The sequence below is a fragment of the Colobus angolensis genome, unplaced genomic scaffold, assembly GCF_000951035.1.
Source record: "Colobus angolensis palliatus isolate OR3802 unplaced genomic scaffold, Cang.pa_1.0 Scaffold56, whole genome shotgun sequence".
NCBI classification, from domain to species: domain Eukaryota; kingdom Metazoa; phylum Chordata; class Mammalia; order Primates; family Cercopithecidae; genus Colobus; species Colobus angolensis.
This window is the reverse complement of record NW_012119154.1, coordinates 12443843-12471178: the sequence shown is the minus strand read 5'-3', so window position 1 is coordinate 12471178 and position 27336 is coordinate 12443843. Positions and strand designations below refer to the sequence as shown.

At 39.0% G+C, this 27336-nt stretch overlaps 1 protein-coding gene across 7 annotated transcripts in view; it reads right to left on the bottom strand.

Moving 5' to 3' along the window:
• Window positions 1–990: 990 nt before the first annotated feature.
• The window catches only part of TP63 (tumor protein p63), a 267496-nt gene continuing 241150 nt past the window's right edge, over window positions 991–27336 (bottom strand). For 2 of the 7 annotated variants that reach the window (XM_011961604.1, XM_011961605.1), the window contains 5 exons: window positions 25142–25278; window positions 11680–11837; window positions 8758–8902; window positions 7368–7461; window positions 991–4045 (listed from right to left, as the gene is read on the bottom strand). In XM_011961604.1, coding sequence (XP_011816994.1) covers window positions 3749–4045; window positions 7368–7461; window positions 8758–8902; window positions 11680–11837; window positions 25142–25278 — 831 coding nt within the window. In that variant the 3' untranslated portion in view covers window positions 991–3748. Of the gene's footprint in view, window positions 4046–7367; window positions 7462–8757; window positions 8903–11679; window positions 11838–16957; window positions 18391–25141; window positions 25279–27336 lie in introns of those variants that run through there. The other 5 variants (XM_011961606.1, XM_011961610.1, XM_011961608.1 and 2 more) reach the window with 4 other exon arrangements.

The following is a 27336-nucleotide window of genomic DNA, read 5'->3' as shown; positions in this document are numbered from 1 at the left end:
TTTGTAAAAGCGTTTAACAGACCTAATAATTCTAAGAAAATGCATTTTTTTAAAGTAGGTTTTTCTTTTACTCCAGAAGACCTCTAAGAGTAAATAAAAGTCATGAACTACCAAGCCATACACATAGAACTACTGAAAAACTAAAAATAAAAATTTAGTCAAAAAAGCCAAAATGATAGATTCATGATTAATCATTTTTATAGGTCTTTTAAATTCCTCATACTGGTATCATTGAATCAACTATTTCATTTCTGGCACTCTATCACGTAGATTGCAAGGACTAAGAATTGAATCTTTTGGTAGTTTTAAGCTGCACCTGCTTGCCTATATGAACCTATCTTTATAATGTGATTATATCTATAAATAGAAAAACAAATTGATTACTATATATTTTTGTTATTCTGGAAATTTTTTAAATAAATCTAAGTCATTATGTTGTATTTATGCCATCCAATGTTATCCCATAAAGTAATATACATTCTTATTTAATCAAAATAATTCACCCATTTTGATAGAGATAGTATTGGCTGAATCAATGTACATAACTGAAGGGTGATATTTAGCAATGAGTTTAAAAGGGAACATAGCCCAGTCAGGGCCCACCATCTGCAGCATGCTCCCACATACCACAAGCACTCCACAGTACCGATGAGGTTACTGCCGCGTATCATCGGAAGGTCACTAAGTTAGACATTAGGAATATTTGAAGTCCAGCCCCTGTTCTAAAGCAAACTCTTTCTGACCTCAATCAAATAAAGTATTAAAACTTTGAATGTCTCATTCACCAAATGAAAATGCCATTCTGGTCTTTCCTATTTTGTAGGTTGGCTAAAATGAGAAAAGAATGATTATTTGTTCTCAGATGAGAAACATCAACATTTGAACCTCTGCAATGTTTCTCTCGGTATCTCTTCTTCCTCGATAATATACGTAAGGCCAAAGGATGGAAGAATGGACAAAGAGGCAAACAGACACAGACAGACACGCACACAGTTTCTTAATGAGTTTTTATTTATTTTCTGATTTTATTGCATGTCCTGGCAAAACAAAAAGAGACTGCAGACTGGCTTCTGGCTCCCCAAAAGCCCATAACAGAAAATACCAAAAGACAAGCAACTGAAGCTTAAAAAATGTATCACATGTATAATACCTTTTGAAAACATTAATAAAGCATATAAAACTTTTAACATTTGCTTCATTTTGTACAATTATAAAAATAATAGAAAAAATATCCCTTTAACATTCAATATCCCACATACTGTATTTTAGGGAAATACCAAGAAAAAAAAAAGGTAAAAGGATTTAATGAAAACTCTGCTTTCCATTTCTGTTTATAAACATCTCCAAACAAAAAAACTTTTCAATTCTTCAGCTGACTGCATTGAGCTGAGGCCACGAGAACTCCATTAAGCCCACTTCTAGTGGTTTCTGTGCTTAATATTCTTTTACCCCTTTCTCTGGCTACTCATACACTCAAGGAGAGTAGGTTGCCATGAGGAGGTAAGCCAGTAAATGCCTAGCTTTGGCTAGTGCCAAATCCAAGAGACATAGTACAGGAATTTGCAAGGCCCTAGTGTCACCTGAATAGTACTGAAATAGCTCGGAAGTCCTAGGTTTATTCAAACCTTCAGTAAAGTAAGGAAGCAGTATGTCCTTCTAGGACCAAGGAACAGCTTTCATTCTCCCCTTAATGGGTTTGCAAAGCTACCTGCTCATTCCAGAAGTTAACAGTGCTTATTACCATTTAAGTACAACAAAACTTTGAAATCAAGGACTCAATCTCTTTAACATACAAAATTTTAAAAAAATAATAAAAAAAAACTTTCCCTTCCCTCCCCTCTTAAAATTGTAGCATTATTTCTTATTTGATGTGGTATTCTTAGTAAATGGTATTTTCATGAAAATACAAAAACAATAAAAAAAGTTTCAAGTGTGGTTCTGGAAATCCCACTATCCCAAGAAGAAGAAGAAGAAAAAAATAATCAAAATACAAAGTATGCAATTTCACACAAAATATATATACACTTTTCAGAGGCAGCCCATACATTACATTTTAGAGCCACATTAGCCCTTTTGCACTTTAACATTAAAATGGAAGCCTATGTGCAATGACAGCCCTTGACCAGAATGCATGGGAAAATTTCAGAGCTCATTTGCATGCATGCAAAAAATGTCTTCTATTTCTGAAAGATCTATGAGGAATATTGTCATTTACACGTTTTCCCAAAGTTTCAAGGCAACTCTTTGTTTAAGTGGTTTAAGCAACAGCAGCCATGAAAGCCTTATTCCTTGCTCTGTGGGGACCTTTTCATGTCTATGGGTAGGTCCCTAAGGGAGACGGACGGGAAACTGGGTTCTCACAGTTACTTTCCAACAAACTGAAACTCTTACTGGTTAAAAAAGGAAATGATACAGTGATGCAATTTATGCCACAGGAAAACCAATCTCATCATTTTGTATTTTTCAAATCACCATTCCTATTGTAAACCTTAAAGATAGAAAGGTAAACAAGCCTCTACATGCAGAGTTTTATAGAATAGGAGGGTCTTTAAAAGAAACACTTACCAAGCAATATTATGTATGCTTCAAAAGATTTTTACAAAGTTGAATTTATGGTTCATTGAGATATCTTATTGTTTAGTACAGACTCAACATTTCTGAATGATTCCTATTTACCCTGAATATTAATAGACAGTAAAACTTCACTGTTAGAACTAGTTAGATGGCACTTGTCCCAATCAAATCAATCTGAATTCTTACAAGAGTAGCAAATGTGTATTTGAGTTAATCAATCTAGTAGTGAAATTTAGTTTTAATACCTCTGTAATGGCAGCAAATGTTTTCCCAATCAATATTGTAAGATAAGGTATCTGGTATTAAATTTAAGGGGGTTATTGATATGCTCAAATACATGACATCAGGTGTTTTTGAACTGGCTGCCATGGGCCTTTTAAGAATTTTCCTCATTCCCAAAAACTAAAGAGGATGTTTGAACATAAACTTTTACTTATAACTGGATTAGATCACCCCAACATGAACCATCATCACTAGAGGAAATGTCAGTAATATAAAATATACCAACACGGAGAAAAGAATACATATCTACAGTCTTACCCACATAATAAGCCATGGAAATGGAGCTACTCAAAGGTTTGATGTGGCATGTATTTAGGATCCAAAGAACTGAAAGGATCTGTACATCATTGTCACTCACATGTAGCATTAAGCTCCAGATACCTATCGCCATACATGATACCCCTTAAGAGAAGGGTATAGACAAATGATCCAAAACAAGTAAATTAAAAAATGGTCAATAAGTGCATCTCAATTTTCTTTCATTTAAATTACATTTTAAACAACACTCAATGCCCCCCACCCAGAAATCTATATTGTATATTTATATATTTATATATATAGTCTTAGACTATAAGGGTGAACATGCTTTATAAAAGTCAATGAGAAATCTCTGCAGCTTAAGGAGACAACCAACTCTTTTTTGCTCACTTCTACCTAGCCATGGCAGCTACAGTTCTGCAAGCTATAGTTTTGAAGGCTTAAAGCCAGAATCAGAATTAGATGCTAGGTCAGATGTTAGGTAAGAGGTAGCCTCTTACTTCTCCTTCCCCTAAGAAATCAGACAGAAGAGGAAGGGGAGGAGCTAAGGAGAAGGCTTTGGAGATTAAGCCGGAGTGCCTCGTAGGGGGCGGGCAGTTAGGAGAGGGTTAGGAAGAGCTCACGTGGTGAGGCTTCACTCCCCCTCCTCTTTGATGCGCTGTTGCTTATTGCGGCGAGCATCCATGTCAAAGTTGAAGTCATTCCACTCATCTCGGGGTGGGAAAGAGATGGTCTGGCGGAGGGTGAATCGCACGGCATCAATAACGCGTTCACCCCGGGTCTCACTGGAGCCAACACTGACTGTAGAGGCACTGCTTGGGGTCCGCAGGAGATGAGAAGGTGAGGAGAATTCATGGAGCTGCCGGTGGTCCAGGATGCCCTTCCAGATTGCGTGTCGAAATTGCTCAGGGATTTTTAGACTTGCCAAATCCTGTGCAATAGGGGAAGGTGTCATGGAGAATGAAAACAAGGAGAAAAACTGACATTTAGTCCATAACATGCTGTCATTTCCTGATGCTCTGGTTTAATTGATCTGAATCTATTGATCCACAAATTAGAAAATAAAATTAGTTCTCTGAGTCTTCAACTCTATGTAACTAAGCACAAAGGCACAGCCTTGAGGTGCCATTCCTGCCTGTGTATAACACTTCACTTAGTCTCTACTGGCCTCAGTTTCTTCATTGGTAAAATGGGGATAATAGCTAGATGAGAGGGCAAAAATCCCAAATAGAAATGTGAGGTACCCACTGATGCTTGAATTTACCTGGCTGGTCACTAGAAGAAAGGTATTAATGGAATGTCACCACCACTTGGTTGAGGAGATAAGAAGAAAAGATTGAGTACTTTCTAGGTGCCAGGCACTGAATTATTTTATATTCATGATATCATTTAATTCTCAGATTAGTAGTAAACATTATTAGACCTGTTTTATAGATAGAATAACTGAAGGCCAGAGAGGTTGACAAGTATAAAGTCACATAACTAAGTGGAAAAAAATTAAGAGACTTAGGGCATCCTCAGAAGCTGAAACGGCCCCTTTATCTAAAAGGTCTTTCGGTGTTTGAATAAAGCAAGGTATCAAAACGCAGAGCAATTGTGTCTATGTTCTGTGAATGGGTGCAGAGGTCATTACAAATAGGGTCAACCTTAACTAACTGTGGTGATTTCGCTTACATTTATCTGCATTAGCTCTTTTTTAGATTGTTTCAGTGATAGCTCATATTTTCACGGGGTAGAATGGTAGGTAAATAGCACGTTGTGCTTGGAGTGAGAAAACCGTGGTAGAGGTTTTGATTGTCACTGACTGGCTATAGGACTTTAGCAAGTCACTTATTCTCTAGCAGCCTCAGTTTCTTCATCGGTAAAACGAGATACAATTGTTTTAAAGGGCAAAAGATGCTATAGACTCATAGGTAAATACAGTTATGAAAGTATTTTATAAATTAGAACATACTCTACTATATAAATATTAACCATTTGTGTTATTATTACATTGTATTGGTACCTCATTTTTGCTTGTTATGGGGACACTAATGAAATTCCCCAAATTTAGGTCACATTCCTTTTCCAGGAAGTGATGCTGCCCAATAATTTAGACTGGCTCTAAGAGAAAAGCTGAGAAAAGGGTGTCTCTTTCTAGAAATACGCAGGAAGAAGCTGAGGTGAGGAAGAGAAAATTGCACAGCTTCCCAACATTTCTCAATTTGGAAATTTGTAGTTTGGTGTCATATTTTCCTATGGTGTGAATTTTCAGGCCATTAGAGGTATTCCTAATCTCTTACTGTAGCAGAAGAATACCTTATAAAGAAAGTCAATCACAAATAAATAAGCATAGTTTTTTTTATTTTTTATTTTTAAGATGTAGTCTCGCACTTTCACCCAGGCTGGAGTGTAGTGGTACGATCTCGGCTCACTGCAAGCTCCACCTCCCGGGTTCAAGTCATTTCCCTGCCTCAGCCTCCTGAGTAGGTGGGACTACAGACATGCACTACCACATCCAGCTAATTTTTTTGTATTTTTAGTAGAGACAGGATTTCACCGTGTTAGCCAGGATGGTCTTGATCTCCTGACCTCGTGATCTGCCTGCCTTGGCCTCCCAAAGTGCTGGGATTACAGGTGTGAGCCGCCACGCCTGGCCTAAATAAGCATAGCTTTTTATGTTTCTTGGATTGTTCCTACTTTTGAGGCTCTCAGTAAATGCAAAGCTCTTTGTAAATTAGACTCTGTTAATTTTCATGATGCCCTGGATAGATTTTAACTAATGACTGACAGGTGAGAAAGCTGTGGCCCACAGACTGGCATAGGACTTAGTCGACATCAGCAGAAATGAACTTATAGAGGGCATCTGCAGATCCTAATGATCAAGGGAGCATCCTGACGTATTCCCCAGTGGAAATAAGTGAGCAAGTGGAAAGTACAACTTTAAAAATATAGGGAAGAGGAGGATTCCCTGTTCCAAAGTGTAGGAAGGAGGCTCTCTCAAATACAGGGCAACTCTGTTCTCTTCAGTGGAGGGAAGTAGTTGTAAAGTTCTCAGAATCATAGTGGAACCTACTCTTCAAGCTTTCCCTGCAGTTTTCACTTATAACTGATTCTATTAGGGAGCAGCAGCCAGGAGTGATTTATGGGGTGAAGAGGGGTGGGCATAGGGGCAGTACACAATGTGCATGTCACCTCATGGTGGAGGGCATTCTCACGCTGCAGGGGCATCTCTAGCATCGGTGCTCAAGGAGGGGGAAAAAAGAGGCCCCAACATAGAAGTAGCAGCAGAGGCAGAGACTGTCTTCTTCCACCAGTCCAAAGTACCCTCTGGAAGCTAGAAGAGAGGCTAGTGAACCCCAAAGAGAGCAACATGAAGAGCGCGGCCTAAGAGACAAATCAGATTGCCATAAACCAGAGCAACACTAGATCCCGTGTGAGCAGTAGTTCAAAAAGTGGAGTAGGAAGCAAGAAAAAGTCCCCTCTCACCCAGCTTGTTTCAAAGACAAATCAAAGGATAGCAAAGCCAGAAAGGAGTAATTTGAACCCAATATTTTATTAACTGAGGCCCAGAGAAGCAAAGTGATAACCCCAAGTTCTCACTGCTACTAAAAAGGGTGATTGGGATTTGACCCCATGGCCATTGATCATGCCCAATGATTAGAAATGGCTGGGCACTATTATAAAATTGAAAATTAGTAAAGGAACATATAGTTTTAATTGAGAGGAACAGCTGAGTCTCCCTTAAGGTACTAATTTAAAGAAAGGCAGAAAAGGTCAGTTAATAAAGTTAAAGACTGTAAGTTACACCTTTGTGTTCTACTCCTAGTTTTGTCTGACATAGTCATGGCAAATGACTATTGTGCCATCTCTCCATGTTTTTAAGAGAATAGCACCACCGGCGTCCTGCTGTCCTTTCTGGGAACTTATACAGATTAATGAGAACACTCGAGAATTTCTGTTAATTCTTTAGAAATTATAAATTTTCTGATTGTGGGAATAGCTCCTCTTTCCCATCTTGCTAATAGTATCGGTGCAATAGACAATTGTTGACTGATCAGACAAGCTGAAGAAGATTGATTGCTAAGCTTCCAATGTGTACAGGTTGAGGCCTGGGAATCTTTCTAACATAGTTATGGGTTCCATCAAAATGGATAATTGGGGGCATGACAAAAACAAATTTTTAAACTATCAGGGATTGAACTACAAGGCAGTTGTCATCAGAGGAAAGAAATGAAGAAATAAAATTTGAGAAAAGTCTAACAGTTACTTACATCCATGGAGTAATGCTCAATCTGATAGATGGTGGTCAGCCCCTGGGTCGTGAAATAGTCCAGACATGATGAACAGCCCAACCTTGCTAAGAAACTGCAGAGGGAGGAGGGAAGAGGAAGGAGGAAACAGAAAAAGAAAGTTCACCCCAACTGCATTGGCGAGATAAGGGAAAACCCAACATTTTGCCCTTGGATGCCCTACATAAGAGATTAGGAGTGGATAATATATATGCGGGCCTTAAGTCTGAGGTTTGGAGATTATTGGTGACATGAAGTTTAGGTCTATAGAAATTAAAATCGACTATAAGGATTCCTGCAGATCAGTGATTATCATATGGTGATCTGTGGAATTCTAGGGTTCCGTGTAAGTGTCCTAGAAACCATTGCAAAGGGTGAAAGGGAAGTCCAGTGTTCAGGTTCCTAACTTTCTTGCTGCTTGGCTCTTCACTTCAAAAATAACATCTCTACTTTATTTGTTTTGTATCTGGGCTTTGTGAGAATGGTTCATGTGGTTAAGAAAAAATTGTAGGCCTCTACTCCATGAAGTCACTCATGCCTTTTGATTTATCTCCTCCTCAGGATACAGATCCCCTTCCTTTTGGTGCTGGTCTTAGACTGATGATGATGCCACCATCATCACGGAACAGATCCTGGGTGGAACAGGCCATGCACTTTGCCATCCCTGTGACTGACATGCAGGAAAATCAACACAAATTGTTCCAGTAGCCAAATGAAACAATCATTCTGCACATGAAGCAGAAGAAGAAGACATGCACCGGGCAAGAAATCTGGGAACCTACTCTTGCCTCTGTGGGAAGCAAATCTTTCAGACTTCATGCATTTCTTTATTCTGCCTATCTGAACTCCCCCTTTGCTGGAGTGTGCCCATTTCTCATAGGCAAAGTAGTAAAGGCCATCCGTTTTTGAAAGTCCCTGTCATTTTGAATAACATTAAAACTTTTTATGGACATCCAACTCCAAAATAATGGTCCCATGGTGGCTGAGAGCTATGAGGATTAGAGAGAGGAAAAGGAGCAAGATAGCAAGTTTATTGCCCTTTTGGAAACCCAGCCCTGAGCACCAACTTGAGGGCCGCAACTGACAATGTAAAAATGTGAGAGAGGAGGAAGGGAGTAAGTGAAGGCGAGGGAAACAGACATGAAAACAATATGCCTATAAACACACATTTTCCCTTGTTTCCATGCTGATTATAGTTTTCCTTGATAAAACATTGCTGACCACTCCACAGATCAGAGATAATAGTGACTGAACTCCAACCATAGGATTGCTGTCTTTCCTTCCAACTGTTTAACGGACTATAACAGTATCCGCCCTCCACCATCCCGGGATGCTTAGGACAGGCCCCCAGAGGCACATACTGTGGACTCACCTGACGATGCTGCAATCTGTGGGATATGGAGGTGGGGGGGTGCAGTGGGAGGTGGATGGCATGGAGAGTGGGGGAGGGAGTGCCTGGGTGGGGCTGAGTCCATTCATGTCTCCAGCCATTGGCATGTGGGTGCCCATCATGGGAACTGAACAGAAGCAGGAGGAACAGAAAGGGTTACTGCCATCATCATGCACCAGCGTCCCCGTGGTCCATCTTGTCTGGCTAAATTTTATCAAGGGCCTAAACTACCAGCCTTCCTTTTTAATCTTCTCTCTCACTACACCCCTTCAAGCGGCCTACATCTAGTCAAACAGAACGGTCAGACTCCAAACTAGTTAGGCACCTCTTGACTTTTGTACCTTGTCCTGGAACAATCTCTTTCCTCCCCTTTCTCTACTTCTAATTCAGTAGTTGCTAATTGCTCTTAATGTTAACATACTTTTCCTTGTGTCTGCCTTCAAGGGTTATATTTCTGTCTCCCTCACTAACCTGTGCAAGCAGAGAGATTAGATCTTATAGGTGTCTAGATCCCTACAGTCCCTAGCACAGTGCCTGGTACAGAGTAGGTGCTCAGTAAATTTAGGTTAAACGGATAAATGCACAAATCTGTGAATGAAAGAGTGACCCTTGGAATATTTATTTGGGAATAGGAAGACTGACTTCAATATTTAGAAGGACTCATGTGCCTAATAAATGAGGATACCATTAAATATTCTATTACTTATGGTCCATTTTCAGGGTTGTATACAGGAACACCATCAATACTTGCTGATATTTTACTAAACCATGAAGTGTAAACATTCACTGATAGAGAAAAAAAGCTTAACATCCATATTTGAAATGAATTTTGCCTTCATGTCAAAAAGAACAAAATAATTTACCAAAGGATTAATGTAATTTGTTTCTACTTTAGTGAGTAGCAGTATGCCTAGAAAAGGTCTTTGCCACTAACTAAAGAGCACAATCGATCACATCTCAGTCCGTTTCCCTTCTGAAATAATCGTGAAGTACAAATAAGAAAAAGGTAGGCAAACTGTAAGTTATACAAATGTGAACCATCATCACTATTATCACAATTTTGTCATCCCAAGAAGGAACTTGAGGACTCTAAGATGTCACAGGAAATAAAATAAAGTTGAAAATAAGTGGTTTCTATTCTTTTTATGTCAAAGACAACCTGTCAAGGGGTCAGGTTTTAAGCCTTATGATGCATTTGTCATTAGTGAGTGATCTCACTCTAAAGTCTGTGTTTGCCATAACAGGCAACCGTTCCAAACACACACACCTCTGTCTCATTGAAATATGAATGTGTGTCCAGGTGCGGCGGCTCACGCCTGTAATCCCAGCACTTTGGGAGGCCGAGGTGGGTGGATCACCCGAGGTCAGGAGATCGCGACCAGCCTGGCCAACATAGTGAAACCTCGTCTCTACTAAAAATACAAAAAATTAACCAGGTGTGGTGGTGCACGCCTGTAATCCCAGCGACTCGGGAGGCTGAGGCAGGAGAATGGCTTGAACCCGGGAGGCAGAGATTATAGTGAGCCGAGATGGCACCATGGCACTCCAGCCTGAGCAACAAGAGCGAAACTCTGTCTAAAAAAAAATAAAAAGCCAAAACAATGACTGTGTGCCACTAGACCACAGAAAGTCATAATCCCAGCCTCCCCTGATTTCTTTAGAAGAGACAACACTGAAATGCATGTTTAGAGGTTTGATCAAAATAATTAGGATTTCAAAAGCCAAGCTTGAGGGTACTGTTTTTTAGGTAGTAGGGACTATATGACAGCCATGCAATGTTCAGTCTTCTGTATCCCCAAGGGTGTTATACAATCTTTTGCATTTTTAACACCACTTTTTTTCCCTTCAAGTTTGTGTATCCACTTTGCTAGATTTAGTCCTAGTGGAGAAGATAACTGTATTTATAGTAAAGCTATATGCCAGTCAACATCCACTTGGAGGCCCAATTCTTACAGTGTCTTTTTCATTTGTACTTCGCTGATATGAGGAATGTGTGTGAGAAGAAATAAAAGGCAGGCTGCTTTGTAGGTCAATTCCTTACTGACTGTGTCTGGGATAGAATAGGTGAGTTTAAAAGGCCAGGATTATAGAGAAACAGACATAAAACGTTAAGTATATAAAGTGATAATTTTATGGATAGAAAATGAAGTATTAGAGAAGTAACTTCTTTGTTATTAGAGGTGTGTTTTTCATAGAGTCCAGACTATAATCTACTTTTCTAGATTTTTTATTATTATTATTTTTTTGAGACCGAGTCTTACTCTGTCACCCAGGCTGGAGTGCAGCAGTGTGATCTCAGCTCACTGCAACCTCTGCCTCCCGGGTTCAAGTGATTTTCGTGCCTCAGCCTCCTGAGTAGCTGGGATTACAGGCATGCACCACCAGGCTCAGCTAATTTTTGTATTTTTAAGAGAGACAGGGTTTCACCATGTTGGCCAGGCTGGTCTCGAACTCCTGACCTCAAGTGATCCACCCGCCTTGGCCTCCCAAAGTGCTGGGATTACAGGCGTGAGACACTGTACTCGGCCTATTTCTCTCGATTTTAAGTTCACTGAAACATGCTACTTTATGCGTGTTGCATCCATTTTCTTTTGACTATTTCAAAGGCTGCAGGAGGTGAGTCTCCATCCAGGATAGTAGGAAGCAGACTGTTCTTTTCACAGAAATCCTTATCCCTACTGAAGAAACATCCTTCTCTATCTCTACCAGTAGTATATTTTGCAATGAACGACAAACCTAAAAAGTGAAAGGTTCACAGTCAGAAACCCAAGCCACTCCACTTTGATTTGATCTGTCCCACTGTGCCTCTCATTTAGCTTAAGAACATGCTTTTCTCCATCCCAGAGACTTGTCCTATGCTAGGCTGGTCATCCTTCAGCCACAGCTGAAAGGAGATGCTCTTACTGTTGGCCCCCATGCCATCAGGAATGGTGGTAGGGGTGAGGGCGTTGCGCTGCTGAGGGTTGATAAGCTGGCTCACAGACGGCAGCTTGTTCATGCTGTTCATTTTGTTCAGAGGTGGGGAGCTGTTACCATATGAAGACTGGGACTGTATTGAGGTCCTAGGAAGACAAACGTGGAAATGACGGTGAGCACGGGACACTGAAGAGTGGGGACTGTTGATTGTCAACAGGTCTCTGTTTAAAACATGGCCCCCAACCAAACATTTGAAAACATTGCTCTAGGATTAATGGTAAGAAGTTAATTTTGTTTCCATCTGAGAATGTTTCCTGAATAGGCAGAAACTGATTGCAAGGCTATCATCAAATCATATTTTTCCTGAATGTGCAGAGTGCAAGTTCCTTTTCCTCTTTTCCCCTTCAACTCAAATAAGTTTGAAAAGCAGTTAGGGAAAAGAATTGAGCAAAGACTTAAAGGCTGACGAAAAACATGGATATCCCACGCTCAAACTGCAGCTAAGGCATTCCATTTGTAGCTTTCTGCATATTCTATTTGGGATAAGCAGAAAATGACTACGAAGCCAATCAAACTGGGCATTTGGCAGCTCATCCTGCTGTCATGCAGAGGCCCCTACTTGGAAACATGCATTTTCAACAGAGATGTTCATGATGTATGAGAGAACCTACTGGAATGCCAAAAGCATTTCTACACAGGAGAACGCTGAAGCCCAAATAACTATTCTATTGACTTTCCATAAGTCTCCTGGAAGAAATGAAAAAAAAAAAAAAAAAAACAAAGCAAGATAAAAACCCAATAGTTTTCCATTCTGCATGACCTTCAATTTGGAAAGTTACTAGAACTGGTTTGTCACATTATATCTTACAGATAATATTCTCAACTCAACTGTCGTTCCTGGTGTTTTATCTTAATATAAAAACTAGTGATGTGTACTACAACGAGAGTCACAAAGTCAGAGCTGAAGCCTTCCTCCATCATATATCAGGATACTTTAGATGCCCATGCGAGCATCCTGGCCTTTGTTTTCTCACAAGAAAACTATACCAACTACATACATTTACACTTGCTGCATGAGTCGGATGTTCGAGTTAATAAAACTGAAGACATGGTCCCCATCTTTGAGACACTCACAGAGTAGTGGAGGCAATGGATATAATAATCCAGCCCACCTTATACGGCTATGATGAGAACTGAAAAAGAGACGATGAGGAAGAAATGTACAGACTATGCAGCAGCTACACTGAATTATTGTGACCACAGGATGAAGACTGGACTTTAAGCAAGTTTCTAGTCTGTTATGGGAAAACTCCCCTTTAAAAATTCTCAAACAAACTGAATTATGTCGTTCCTGTTTACCTTTTCCCTGTCACAGCCTTATTTACATTAGAGGGGAGATCAATTTTTTCTTTGAGTTTTAGCTGCAAATGTATGTATAATTCAAATTTTAGAGGTTCTGTAAATGGACCCAGGTTTCAAGTATATATGGCATATTTGAAAACATCATTTTTAAAATGACCCTCAAAGCTGGTCTTCGAAGCTGCCACTCTGCATTCTCCATAATTCCATGAAATAAGGAAGGCTCCATTCCATGTCAATGAAGAGCCACAGCTAGAGATGAATGCAAACAATATGCTCTATTTTAATGTGTATAAGTTATCATGTCAATTAATGTACAATCAACAATTCAGGTGTATTTTACAATCACTGCCTTTAAGGTAGGAGGGTATTGACTTTTCTCTTTAGCCCTTATCAAATACTCACAATTATAGATCCACATTGTGTATATATACTGGTGCTGATACAATAAATCCTCCCAACTATAAAACATTTTCTGAATGATTGTCACACCATCCTTGTGGAGCAGGTCATGGTATAGCAGGGCAGAGATGGACAGAAATTACTATTCCAAATATACGTATGGGTAAATAGAAGGTTCTAAGAAAAAACATACGCCCAAGGTCACATGTTGCTAAATGGACGCATTGAGGACAGAACCAGGTCTCCTGGCACCTATTGTTTTTTCTAGGTTATAGGGACAAGAAATAGATGAAGTAGTAAGAGAAATGTAGGAGACCAAGATGGAACAGGGGCAAAGGAGGTAACTCCAGCTACTACCAAGCACTGCTGAATCCACTCCGTCCCTGTGGGGGACCCTTCCAAAGAGTCAGCACACATGGCTATACTTAGGATCATCCATTAGTCCACATCAGAGTATAGGAAAGCATGGGGCAAGGCAGTAAGGAGATTCTCTGCCAGCTGATGTTTCCTCAATTCTCTTTGCTCACTGAAAAGTACCTAAGATTCCAGGTAGCCCATATTCCTGATGCAGTTGGTCCTCTGTAACCTAAGGAGATCTCTCCATCTGTCCCTCCTCAAACCAGTCAAATGTACAGCAAGAGCTAATAGCAGGGCTTGAATCATTAATATCCGCAATTGGAAAAATAAAAATACATTTAAGGCCGGGCGCGGTGGCTCAAGCCTGTAATCCCAGCACTTTGGGAGGCCGAGACGGGCGGATCACGAGATCAGGAGATCGAGACCATCCTGGCTAACATGGTGAAACCCCGTCTCTACTAAAAATACAAAAAATTAGCCGGGCGAGGTGGTGGGCGCCTGTAGTCCCAGCTACTCGGGAGGCTGAGGCAGGAGAATGGCGGGAACCCGGGAGGCGGAGCTTGTAGTGAGCCGAGATTGCGCCACTGAACTCCAGCCTGGGCGACAGAGCGAGACTCTGTCTCAAAAAAAAAAAAAAAAAAAACATTTAAAAGCTTTTGCATTTTTTTCTGGACACTCAGAGTAAATTCCTTCTTACAATTCCTGTTATAACCTCCTGCTTTCTTTAGCTTGTGGTTACTATTTTTGACTATCTTATCAGTTCATTTACCATTTTTCATCATAAGCCACTAATTTGAGGAGGGTAGGCCAGAAACCACAGATGAAGAAAGAAGGAACATAGATTTTAAGTCAATCAAAACATCTGGGTCGCCTTCTGGATCTAACACAAACTAAGTGACGCAGGATGTTGTATAAGTCTCTTGAGTCTCATTTTCTTAACCTGTAGCCCAGATATTATACCTACTCTAGAAGATTTCTCTTAAGAATGAGATCATGTAACAGCCCTGGACAGGGTCCAGTGATTTGTAGGTGCTCAGGAAAAATCAGCGTCTTTGACTGTTTCCCTCCAGCCCCGAATACTTCACGCTCTGATGTGTGGCCCATGGGATAGAAGTTAATCATGTAAGAATTAACAGGAGGAGGTGGCCAGAGGTGAGTTGGATTCTTAATTGAACATATCCAGAAATGAGGGTGAACAGGTGAATGGGGCTAACAGTCAGGAAAGGTCAGAAATTCGGAACGCCTTCCCTTTAATGTAAAAGTGAGTTTTAAAGCCACAAGGAAGGGGAGCAAGGTACTCTGTCTATTATTAATTTCACAATGACTGAACTAAAAGAAACATTCTGATAACTTCTACATACTGTGAAAAAGGAAGCAAGGCTGAATAAACTCACAGCCAATTTGAAAGCCTTGAAGAACAACCTTTTTTTTTTTTTTAAAAAAAAAGTACAAATGTAACAGTTCTTAGGTGAAATATTGCAAAAATTTCTGGAGAAACTAAAGAGAAGGAAAATGTGTTCAAAAGAATAACAGGACCTGTACCATTCTCGTTTTCTTGCCTACACTCTCCTCCCCTATTCAAAACCCAAAAAACCCAAAAAAGAAAGAATCCAGCTTTCTGCAGAAAAAAATCATAAGGTGTATACCTCAGGTTGTTTTCTCTAGAGCCTCACTAGATTTTTCTAAGAATTCGGTGTAACAGAGATGTAGAAAATAATATTTCACGTATTTCTAGTTTTGAAGAAAAATCCCATTGAAGCCAAGTCCCAGTTCTTAACTTTAACAATATAAGCTTCTGTACAGTTTCTGAAGGATAAAATTCAAAATTGAAAAGCGAGAAGTGGTTTTAGGATGTACAGGACTTGAAGTCAGGTTTTCTGGTTCCAACCCTAGTGACTATCTATGTGGTAGAATATCAAAATTCCTGCAAAGACACAAGTTATGTTATCTACCACCAAGATGCCCAGAATTCCACTAGATTCCTTCTTTTGGCCAAAATCTTCCATCGCTAATTACAAAGCAACTCTCTAGTAGGATTTGGTGATAGCTTAGGCTACATCATTTCAACAAACCATTTCTGGAGTAAAGAATTTGGGAGCGGAAAGGGATACTGAAGGCAGAGCAGAGCATCCTTGTTATGAGAAAGATCAGAAAAAAAACAAGCATTGGGGGCAACATGGACTATCAGAAAAAGAATCGTGTCTTCTCTCAATTTTAGCCAGTAATGCCTGCCTGTGACTTTTCTCTCTAGCTGAGTTATCTGGCTTCTAAAGACAGTGCAGCATTTATTCTCTAGATGGGAAAACTGTAATTTTCTAATATTTTCCATCATTTCAAATATGTGCATTTATATACAAGTCATTATAAACACATCAAAAACTTACTTAAAAATAGGCCGAAAGAAAAGAAAAACCCTTCTGAAAGAAAAAGCAAATATCAAAAAACGCAACGTACTCACCAATCCTTTAAGGGCTTCATGAATCAAAGTTATTAGACCAATTGAAAAACACTTTGCAAATATAACAGGAGCATCTGGTTTTACCAATGTACTTTTATCTCAAATATAAAGGTATTTTTTTCTGAAATATGTATCTAAAATACTAGTTTTTTTTTGGTTAGAACTTCTTATGAAGCTTTTAAAAGCAATTATTCAAGGCTCAAAACATATTATAACTAAAAAAATAAAATAAAAAACATTGGACATAGGTTCCGCTGTTGGTTTCTGGCCAAATATTTGCTAATGTCTATGTCACAGAAACCATGTTATTTAAAACATTTGGATTTGATTGAAATTCATTTTAGAAAATTTAGCAAACTAACATACAACTGGAAGTTTGTCAGGAGTGTCAATAAATGATTCTATGGTGCCTGGCTTCCTATGACAAACTTTAAAACTCATAGGGCTGAAGTATTTTTTCAGTTAGTTTAGGCATTTGAGTTCATTGTTACGATTGGTGACCTTGATATAGAGTATCTTAAATAAAAACACCGAATACTGACAGAAGAAATGTACACAGGAACAAAGTAACGATTCTATTCTTCTTCTTCTTCTTTAGACCTACACGTGCTACTTCAAGCACTTACATGAGAATATTCTAGTATTTAACAGGAAAAAAGTGAGAGAGACAGAAACAAAAAAACTGCAAGATAAACCAAGTTGCAAAAGTTTATTGAAAATTAAAATCACACATCCACAAAAGCAACAGCCTCAATAACAAGAAATCATTGTCTTGGTGACAGAAAATACAGAGCTGGTGACTGGGTGTGGGAAGTTGGAGGGGAGGAAAAATTTTAAAGTCTTTATGCTATTACCTTAAAATATGTTTTTAAAATGGAAAGAAACAGAGATTCTCTAAACTCTGAATAAAAAAAAAGTGGTCTACCCTTTCAATCTTTAATTTCCAGTCCAGGAGTACTGATTTTAACACATGTCTGCTTGGATCTCATTTACTCAAAACATAAGTCTCCTGGCTAAATGCATTGAACAGTATCAGTGATACGGCTGGCTTTATGGTAGATAGGCTTGAGGGACAGAAGCTCTAATTAAGCAAATTAATCACAGATTTTGTGAGAGGACTTTAAATTCTATTTTAAGCTTTGAATAATGGTAAACAACTACGTAAGGGCAATATTACTGGGGTGGATTTCTCTTTCTATTAAAAGCACAAAATGAGTTCACCTGCTATGGGGGGCCAAACAACAGTTTTGGTAGTAGGTCTTCCAGGGTTTCATGTACGAGAGAAACTTTAGCATATCCGATGCCAACATACAGTGGCAGAGGCAGGTACACAGCATTAAGAAATGTTCTACCTACACATGAGGGGAGGATACAAATAATGAAAGTTCTCACAAAGAAGAACTCTGCACCCACAAAGTTGATTACTTTTGGTAAAGATCACCTCACTGCCCAGCAGTACACTCGACACCTTCGTTTCTTACTACTTGCAATATTATTACATGACCAGCATTAAAAGGGTCTGACTGAGTCTCTCAGTCACCTACAACTTACTTATTCACAGACAGTAACAACTTTTTCTCCTTTTCTTAAAAAGACATCTTAAGTTTGAGACCTGCTCAAAAGCTTCCCTATGAATTTTAGAAAAACAACAGAAGAAAACAGAAAAGGGTTCCAATAAACATCTTAATGCCCCTTTCCCCACTCCACCCCTCCCTCCCAGGAAACAACAGAAAGCTCACAGACAAACACAGTGGTTCCTCACCCACCAATGGCAGGTCTAAGGATACAAAATCTGCGGAAAACATCCTTTCTTGTAAAGTTTTGAGTCCCTTCAAAAGATTCTCTCACTAGTGGCTTTGTGCCTTTGAGCAGTTGGGTCTCTGAGCCAAAGTGTCTTCAAGTCCTGTTTATGAGGGCTAGATACACACACATACACACACACATACACACACACTCACATATACACATGGAAATACAACACACACACTTAAAATATAGAGATAGGGCTCTATGGGTACACTGATCGGTTTGGGGGGTTGGAATGTCTAAAGAAGACGTCAGATTGTTTTGGAGTTTCTCTCCGGGGTTCCACAAGCTCATTCCTGAAGCAGGCTGAAAGGAGACTGCAGAGAGGAACCAGAGAAAAGAAAACAATGAAGGCTTAGGATTTCATCTATTCAAATCAATTGAATGCAGAAACACACTCCTTATACCTTCATGATCATAGTATAGACAGAATAGAGTGCCTGAAAAGCTATTTTTGTTCTTCCAATTGATCTTCTTTTAAGATTACTGAGACTTCTCAAGATTTTTATGAGGAAGAAATGGGATAAGGCTGTAGAAACAGAAATAAACATCAGAATCACTTGTGAAACTTATAAAAATGCATTTTCCTGGCTCCCTTCCAACACAAGCTGGCATCCAGGAAAACATATTTTTAACAAGTTACACAAGGCGATTCAGTCGAGGACCACTGAGATAAGGTAGATCAAGGTATTTAACACAGTGCTTAGCATGTGATTTACCGGACTCAATTAGTTAAAAAAAGGAATGTAAAAGAAGAATAAACTTTAATCTTTTGTAAAATGTCATCTGGTCAATTATTATCCCTCATTACAGTTCTTGTCTAGCCTAAGTGTGAGGTATGGAGAAATATGATATTATTAGAGTGGGGCCTGTGTCATCACGCATTTACAAAGAACTGTTTAATGAGTATTTTGGATATTCCCAGATTGAGATAGATAAATACCTTAATCCTTTGAGTAACAAACTTGGCCTATAAATGTATATATCAAGCCCAAGAAAGCAATTTTTTTGTATAATTAAGAAATTATTTATGCCACAAGGATGCCAGAAATAAACCCTTTTATTTTGCTAAAAGTTGGGCAAACTCATGAACTGTTTGGAAATTGTTTCCCAGATTGGCTTTTTGAATCACATTTGGCTATGACTTTCAAAAGAACAAAGCCATTTTTATTTGCTTAACGCTAGGATTCAGTAAACCATGTCACCAGCAAGAATTCATATCATCTTAACAGAATATGCCCTAATAAAAATGGATAGGGAAGCAATGTACAGCCAACTAAAGACCTGTAAGACCTGGGACTGAGCCTGAATCCGCAATGAGGTGAGAGCAGCTACAAAACTAATGTAATTGAGTTTTTTCTTCATTACCAATTCAGAGATAATAAATCGCTGCCCTGAAAACTTCCTAACTACGAAATTCAAAAGTAAACTGTAGGCTGAGTGCGGTGGCTCACACCTGTAATCCCAGCACTGTAGGAGGCCAAGGCGGGCGGATCACAAGGTCAGGAGTTTGAGACCAGCCTGGCCAACATGGTGAAATCCATCTCTACTAAAAAAAAAAAAAATACAAAAATTAGCCAGGCATAGTGGCAGGTGCCTGTAATCCCAGCGAAGCAGGAGACTGAGGCAGGAGAATTGCTGGAACACAGGAGGCGGAGCTTGCAGTGAGCTTAGATCACGCCACTGCACTCCAGCCTGGGTGACAGAGCAAGACTTTGTCTCAAAAAAAAAAAAAAAAAGAAGTAAACTGTAAAAGCTTGTGTAGTTCCATAATAACGATAAGGGTGAATCATATGAAATTATCAATATTCATCTGTTTTTAACCTATGAAGCTGGTAATTCCAAACAGATATTCTGGAAACGTGGAGGATTTCTCTGTCAAACCTAGAAATATGGTGTTGACATTTTCTGTCTGTTTGGAGGTTTGTGTACCTTTCTCTCTTCTACGTTAATAATCCTGAAAATATTGTCTGGTTCTTTCTTGGATACATGAGTCTGAGACAAAACATCAATATTCTTGATAACCATTGCCAAACAAGTTTAAAGATACAGGACTTTAAACTGAATCTACAAGAATAAATCCCAAGTAACTGAAAACAGAGTCAGAAAACCATGCCGGGCGTGGTGGGGTATGCCTGTGGTCCACAGCTACTTGGGAGGCTGAGGCAGGGGATCGGTTGAGCCCAGGAGTTCCAGTCCAGCTTGGGAAAAATAGCTAGACTCCATCTCTAAAACAATCATACAAAAAAGAGACAGAAAAATGGAAATAGATGTTTAAGTTTTATAATTAACTACTTACTTAACTGCCAATGAAGCACAACACAACATTACAAACAGCTCTGTGTTCTAAATCTGATTCTAGTCTGAGCTTTATTATAAACTGGCTACAAAATCACAGAGCCTCAGTTTCTCTGGCTACGCTGTGAGGGGCTGGAACCATGGACTTAAGATCCTGCTTTGTTCTAATAATCTCTGACTTGTGTTACGAATGAGCCGCAATTATCAAGTAATCATGAAAGAGAAGGAAACACTAAGGGCCCATCAGGGTGTCACAGATCTGTTTTATCATTTAAATAAAATTCATCCTGTAGAAGCTCAAAAATAAATTTCCAGAGGAAAGTAAGAGCTAACCTAAGCCAAACTGTAACAAAGCGATGTCGGCCTCATTTTTATGTCGGAAGCCAAGAATAAGGGAAAACTATTAAAAGATGAAAAAGAAATAGTACTGATCTGAAGTACAGAAGTCAAAACATTGCTAAACAGGTCTCAAGAGGCTTCTGCAAATCTGTCTTAACCGTTAATGCCCCTTGATAATATGAAGGCAAGAAGTCTAAAGACAGGTCCGATTTGTCTTTCCATTAGATTCTGGCATCTAGACACATAACTCTCTATATTTATTCCAATATATGCAAATTAACTAAAATCACATTTCTTCATAGTATAAAGCCTACTTGTATCTGTAACAATTTGATTCACAGCAACTCTGCAAAGTCTATCTTCCATAAAACCTATGATCATGAAGGTAATTGTGAAGAAATTTTTTAGAAAAGAAAAACCATGCACAAATGAGAAGCAAGCAGAAGAAAACACATAGTGGGAACCTAATAGAAGTAATTAAGGTAAAAATATTGTAGTGCCACCTTACAGAAAGTACATTCTCTTCCCACTAATTTTCTCTCTACTATAAAGAAAAATACAAAATTGATTCCTTACCAGCATAAAATTGGTACTACATTTTTGGAAAGAAAATCACAGGCTATTATAGGTATTTTCCAAGCTGATTTATTCTTTTCAAATGATTGCCAGGAAATTAGATTTTCATTTTTCTTTGTTTAGTCATTCATGCTCTTTCTTGGAGATTTGCATGAAAATAAGAGCTAAAAAAACTCAGTTGAAGAATACAACTGAAAGATTTATATAGATGCGTATCAATCACTGGAGACCCATGTACATATAATGTTACAAAGACATAATTAGACCAAATGTCTATATTTTGCAAAGATTTAATTTTGCAGTCTGTTAATTTTCATGCACAAGTTATTGCAACTGTGAGATATCAACTCAAAAGCATGCATATAACACATTGGAACGAACACACAGGGAACTACGAAGCTACTAGTTCCTTATTATCTATCTGTGGTCACACATGCAAAAAAGTGTAAATATGTCCCTAAAATCTTGTGTGCTTTTAAAAATAACACAATATTAACATGTGTTTTCTGCTCTGGTGACACAGATTATTTTATGAAATATGAATTAAAAATTCCCTTTAGAGCAATGTGAGCTAGTCAAACAATAAGCAAGGGATACTCATGGTATAAAAAAAGAGGGTTGTGTATTTTCGTGTATGCCATAAAAACAAATACATTTAGCATATGTCCCTGAACTGAATGATGTCAATCCTCCTGGCTTGTCAAGTGTCTAAAACAATGACACGAAACTATTCTTCTTCTCATATGATCCACGGAAACTGTTTAAAATTGTCCTATTAACTTGCACAATGCTGAGAATAAATTTCCAGAGCTTTCTTCAAACTCAGAATGTTAAGGTTAGAAATTCACCATTAAATTGTAGACCATGGGAAGGCAGGAGTTACATCTTTCTCTCTTCTATCCTTAATGCTTTCACATAGCAGATCTTCAATAAGAATGTGTGACGTGAATCAAGTCAACTATTCCAGCCTCATCTGACAATGAGGTTGTCATTAACTGCATTTTATTTCTGGATGGGCATGCCTCACTTTCTCAGACAAAAAAGATATCTGTTCAAGGCTGGTGTTGTTTTTATTAATACTGAAATGCCACCTGAAAAACCACTTTAGGATTTCCTAAAATCTTTTAATACCTTTCTAGTTTGGAATATACATATTAACTTCCAAGTACACCTATCAAACAAAATTGGAGCCTCAAGAAGCAATGAAAGGAGAACCACCTCATTTATCTGTAAGACAGACTATCAAACTACAGCAAGCTGAGTAGTTTATATATATATGTATTTTTTTTTTTTTTCTTTTTGAGATGGAGTCTCTCTCTGTTGCCCAGGTTGGAGTGCAGTGGCACAATCTTGGCTCACTGCAACCTCCACCTCCCGGGTTCAAGCGATTCTTCTGCCTCAGCCTCCCAAATAGCTGGGACTACAGGCGAGCACCACCATGCTCAGCTAATCTTTGTATTTTTAGTGGAGACGGGGTTTCACCATATTGGCCAGGCTTGTCTCAAACTCCTGACCTCATGATCCATCCCCCTCGGCCTACCAAAGTGCTGGGATTACGGGTGTGAGCCACCGCGCCCGGCCTACAATTTTTAGCAGGGGGACAATCAAAAGGAGAATAATATTTCATGGCATGCGAAAATTACATGAAATTCAAATTTTAGGGTCCATAAAGCAAGTTCCATTTATGGAACAGCCATTCTCTTTCCTTTATGCATTATCTTCAGCTGTTTTTGTGCTACAACCACAGAGCTGAGTAGTTGGCAAAAGACAATATAGACCAGAAAATCTAAATATTTACTACCAGGACTTTACAAAAAGCAGCTTGCCAATTCCTCTACTACATTTGAGACCTTTCCCTATTAAGTGGAAAAAAAAAAAAAAAAAAAAAAGACAGGAAAGCCAACTGAACAGTGACCAGTTCAGCATGATACATTACTTAGTGATTCTTTGGGGGTCATTTTGGTATAGTCAAGCTTCTAGAGTGAACAGGAGGAAATTTGGGGGTGTTTCTTAATACCATGACACGCTTCCCTTGGGAAAGGTAGATATCCCTCCTGGGTCTATAAATGATGTTACAGGCCTGTTTCTTTGATCCTGGTTGTAAGATTTTATAAAAACTAAGTCATTTTTCACTTAAGTATGTTAGTATATATTTCCATCTGACATCCCAAAACATCTATCTGATTAGCAATGGAAATTGTGCCTGCAACCGTAATTCGCCTTCAGAATACTCTGTGTGATTAAACTTTCTGCTCGGGCTTACAAATAAAGCCATACCATTAAAATTTGCAAAACTTTTATGCTAAAAGTACATGGTGAGATCCCTTCTGGCCAAAAAGGATCTTGGATGCTCAAATAGCGTAAAGTCTTCTGAACAGAGAGTGTGCTTCTTTTCTCCCTGCCGTCCACTCCACCCTGTAGACAACAGGTGCTCAGAAAATGTTTCTTCACCATCAGAGATACATTCATATTGATTAAAGAAGAATAATAAAGCCAGGCACGGTGGCCCATGCCTATAATCCCAGCACTCTGGGAAGCCAAGGTGGGTGGATCACCTGAGGGCAGGAATTCGCGACCAGCCTGGCTAACATGGTGAAACCCCGTCTCTACCAAAAAATACAAAAAATTCGCTAGGCATGGTGGTGGGCGCCTCTAATCCCAGCTACTTGGGAGGTTGAGGCAGGAGAATCGCTTGAACCTGCTAGGCAGAGATTGCAGTGAGCCAAGATCGTGCCACTGCACTCCAACCTGGGTGACAGAGCGAGACTTAATAATAATAATAATAATAATAAGCCCTCTTTATTACATTTTCCATAGCTAACTCCCTACAACAGCTAATAACATAGAAAATAACCATTTTTATTGTTCATTTGTATTTCTATTGTAAAACATAATCTTCACCTCTGGAAGATAGTTTTTGACTTCTTTTTTGCCTAAAGTATGAAGTTGAAAGTCTACATTACTCAAGTGGGCTCATAATGTATATATTTTACACTTATCTACAGTCCTGACAATACTTCCAGGACACATATAATATTTAATTAAACCAGTGATTATTTTCAACCACAGAAAGGTAAATATAAACAGGGTCCTGATTGGTCAGCCTCTCATTCTTTCATAAGAACTATTCTAGTCAGTCATAAAATAACATCATGAAAGATCCAAGATTCAAGGCAAAGCTTAACATACAAATAGGTTATATGTACATGGTAATATACTTGAAAAATCTGGCTTGATTTATATAAAAATTTGTACTGCTGGAATACAATCTAGAGCAGAGATGCTAAAATATGGCAACATGATGCTACTTTATCCTTCTGCACCCAGATATTTCCCCAATTATTATGCACTAGGTTTCAGAATTCTTCTCACTACAGTATTCAAACAAGCCACTTTATGTTATAGTAAAGCCTATTTGCTATCCCTGGTCTACAATGTTATTCCCAAGAGTGGATAGTGTGCATCCCAGGAGATTTACAAGACAATCCATTGGGATGAGAAATGACTTCATGTTTTCAAATATACACATTAGTACCAAATAGAGTGTATACTTACTGTTAGTGTGTATGGGTCAGGCATATAGAGAAGAGAACTAACTCTTAGTGTGAGTTTCTCTGTAACTCACCAGAAATGGTTTGTATTTAATTTCAGAACATAAGTGGAATTCCCAAAGGAAGGTTATAAGACACATAAAAAGGTTGCAACTGAAAGAGGGTTGCCACACCAGGTCATCTCAATCTATGACAATCTGCTGTCTCCCATTATGTTCCACATTGCCCATCAATCACCCTATTGCTGATCGAAATAAAGTCACCTTCACTCATGCCTCTTAAAATGACACGTTGATACACTCACTGTTTCTGAAGTAAGTGCTGGTGCTGCTGCTGTTGCTGTTGCCTGTACGTTTCGATTGTGTGCTGAGGAAGGTACTGCATAAGTTCCAGGGACTCTTTAATCTTCAACAGCATTTCATAAGTCTCACGGCCCCTAACCTATGGAAGTGAGCAGAAGGAAAGAAGGAAACATGAAAAGCTGTAGAACTGTTAGAAGTGTGGTCAATCCTCATTATTCGAGGATTCCGTAATTGCAATTTGTTTATTTGCTAACGTTTATTTGTAACATGAAAATCAATACTCTGGACCCTTTTGTGGTCATTCAGACCTGTGCAGTGATGAAAAATTTGAATCACCTGTGAGTGTTCCCACCTGTGAGTGTTCTGAGTTCGAACAAGGAGATGCTCTGTCATCTTGTAGCTCTTATGCCGTAAACCCACATTCTTTACATGATCTATTTAGCACTACATTTTTACATTTTTGTGCTTTTCATTGGTGATTTTGTTATTTAAAAAGACCCTCAAGGACAGTGCGGAAGTGCTATCTAGTGTCCCTAAGTAGGAGAAGGTTGTTCCATGCCTTACGGAGAAAATATGTGTGTTAGAGAAACTTCATTCAGGCAGGAGTTATAAGGCTAATTGGCCACGAGTCTGATGTTAATGAATCAACAGTATATATTAAATGTCTCTTAACAGAAACACACAACAAATGAAGTTTTATATTTATCTGTTGATGAAATGTATGTGACCAGAGGTGCATTAAAACCTAATCCTATATTTATCTTATGAGCGATGAGATGATTCATATTTACCAATACCATTTTTGCAACACCTTCATAAAACTAAACTACTACAAAAAATAAGAATAGATTGTAACTATGTCTGATAGGATAAAAGTTTTCATGTGCGATAAAATAGGTTTCTTTAAGAGAGTACCTCATAATCTTTTTTTAAAAAGGTCTTAAAAGCTTTTACAGTTACGAGCAGGGGCCAAGCATGGTGGCTCACACCTATAATCCCGGCTATTTGGGAGGGGACAGATTGCATGAGCTCAGTAGTTCAAGACCACCCTGGGAAAAAACTCCTTCTCTACAAAATGTGCAAACATTAGCCGGCGTGGTGGCCTGCACCTGTAGTCCCAGCTACATGGGGAGGTGAGGTGGGAGGACTGCTTGAGCCTGGGAGTCTGAGGCTGCAGTGAACCATGATCCTGCCACTACACTCCAACCTGGGCAACAAAGTGAGATCCTGTTTCAAAAAAACAACAGCAAACAAACCAACGGATAAGCAGGGCCAGGACTAGAGTGAGGCAAGAGAGGCACTTAGCACACATGTGTGTTGCCCTGGGAGTGAGGGACTATTTAGATTTTGCACCCTAGGCACTTTAGCTGCCTCACGCCAGCTGCTGCGCCCAGTAGGAAAGGCAGAATTAGTCAGAATTCAGAAATGAAACATGTCTTCCACCTTTGGTTGAATGAACTCTTACTCATCCCAGCTGTGGCGCCCCTTCTCTGAGAAGCTTTTCTTGATCTTACTCTTATTAGTTTGCATCTTTGGAACTTCTTGTGTACTCACACAGCACTAGACCTTGATCTGGGAAATGTTTATTTTATTACATTATAACTGTTTGTGCCCTCAATAGAAGGCAAGGTAGTTGAAAGTAAGAATTGTGTCCTACTGAACTCTAAATGCTCAAGGTCTAGCATATTTGCCACTCACCAAAAACCAACAAAATACATATTAAATTAATGGAGATTTCCCTCACCCATAAGTTATTTAGACTAAGCCTTCTCTCAACTTGAGACGTAACACTAAGAAGGGTACCTCCTTCTTAGTACAAACTGAAATTTTAAAATAATTTTTCAAGCAGTTCCTGTTTTATCAGCTGAAAACATATTAAGACTTTTGGAATATTTAGTGTATCAGGGTAATGTTTTACTGTAATGTCACAAGTCAGTTTCCATTTACAGCTTGAGAAACAAGACACTGAGAATCTCAGCTAACTCACCGTCTGATTGGTCTACTGGGAATTTATTCCCCTGAGAGTCAGGACCCAAAGAAGATGAGGAAGAAGGTGCAGCACACCTAAACCTGTTGAGTTTCGTTAGTTCAATCCCAGGGTAGTAGTTCATGGTTAAATCTCCTGGCCCTGCTTGGCTGTGTCTCACGTCACTTTAGATGGCATCAAGGGCTATACCAGCCACCAAAATGTCATTGC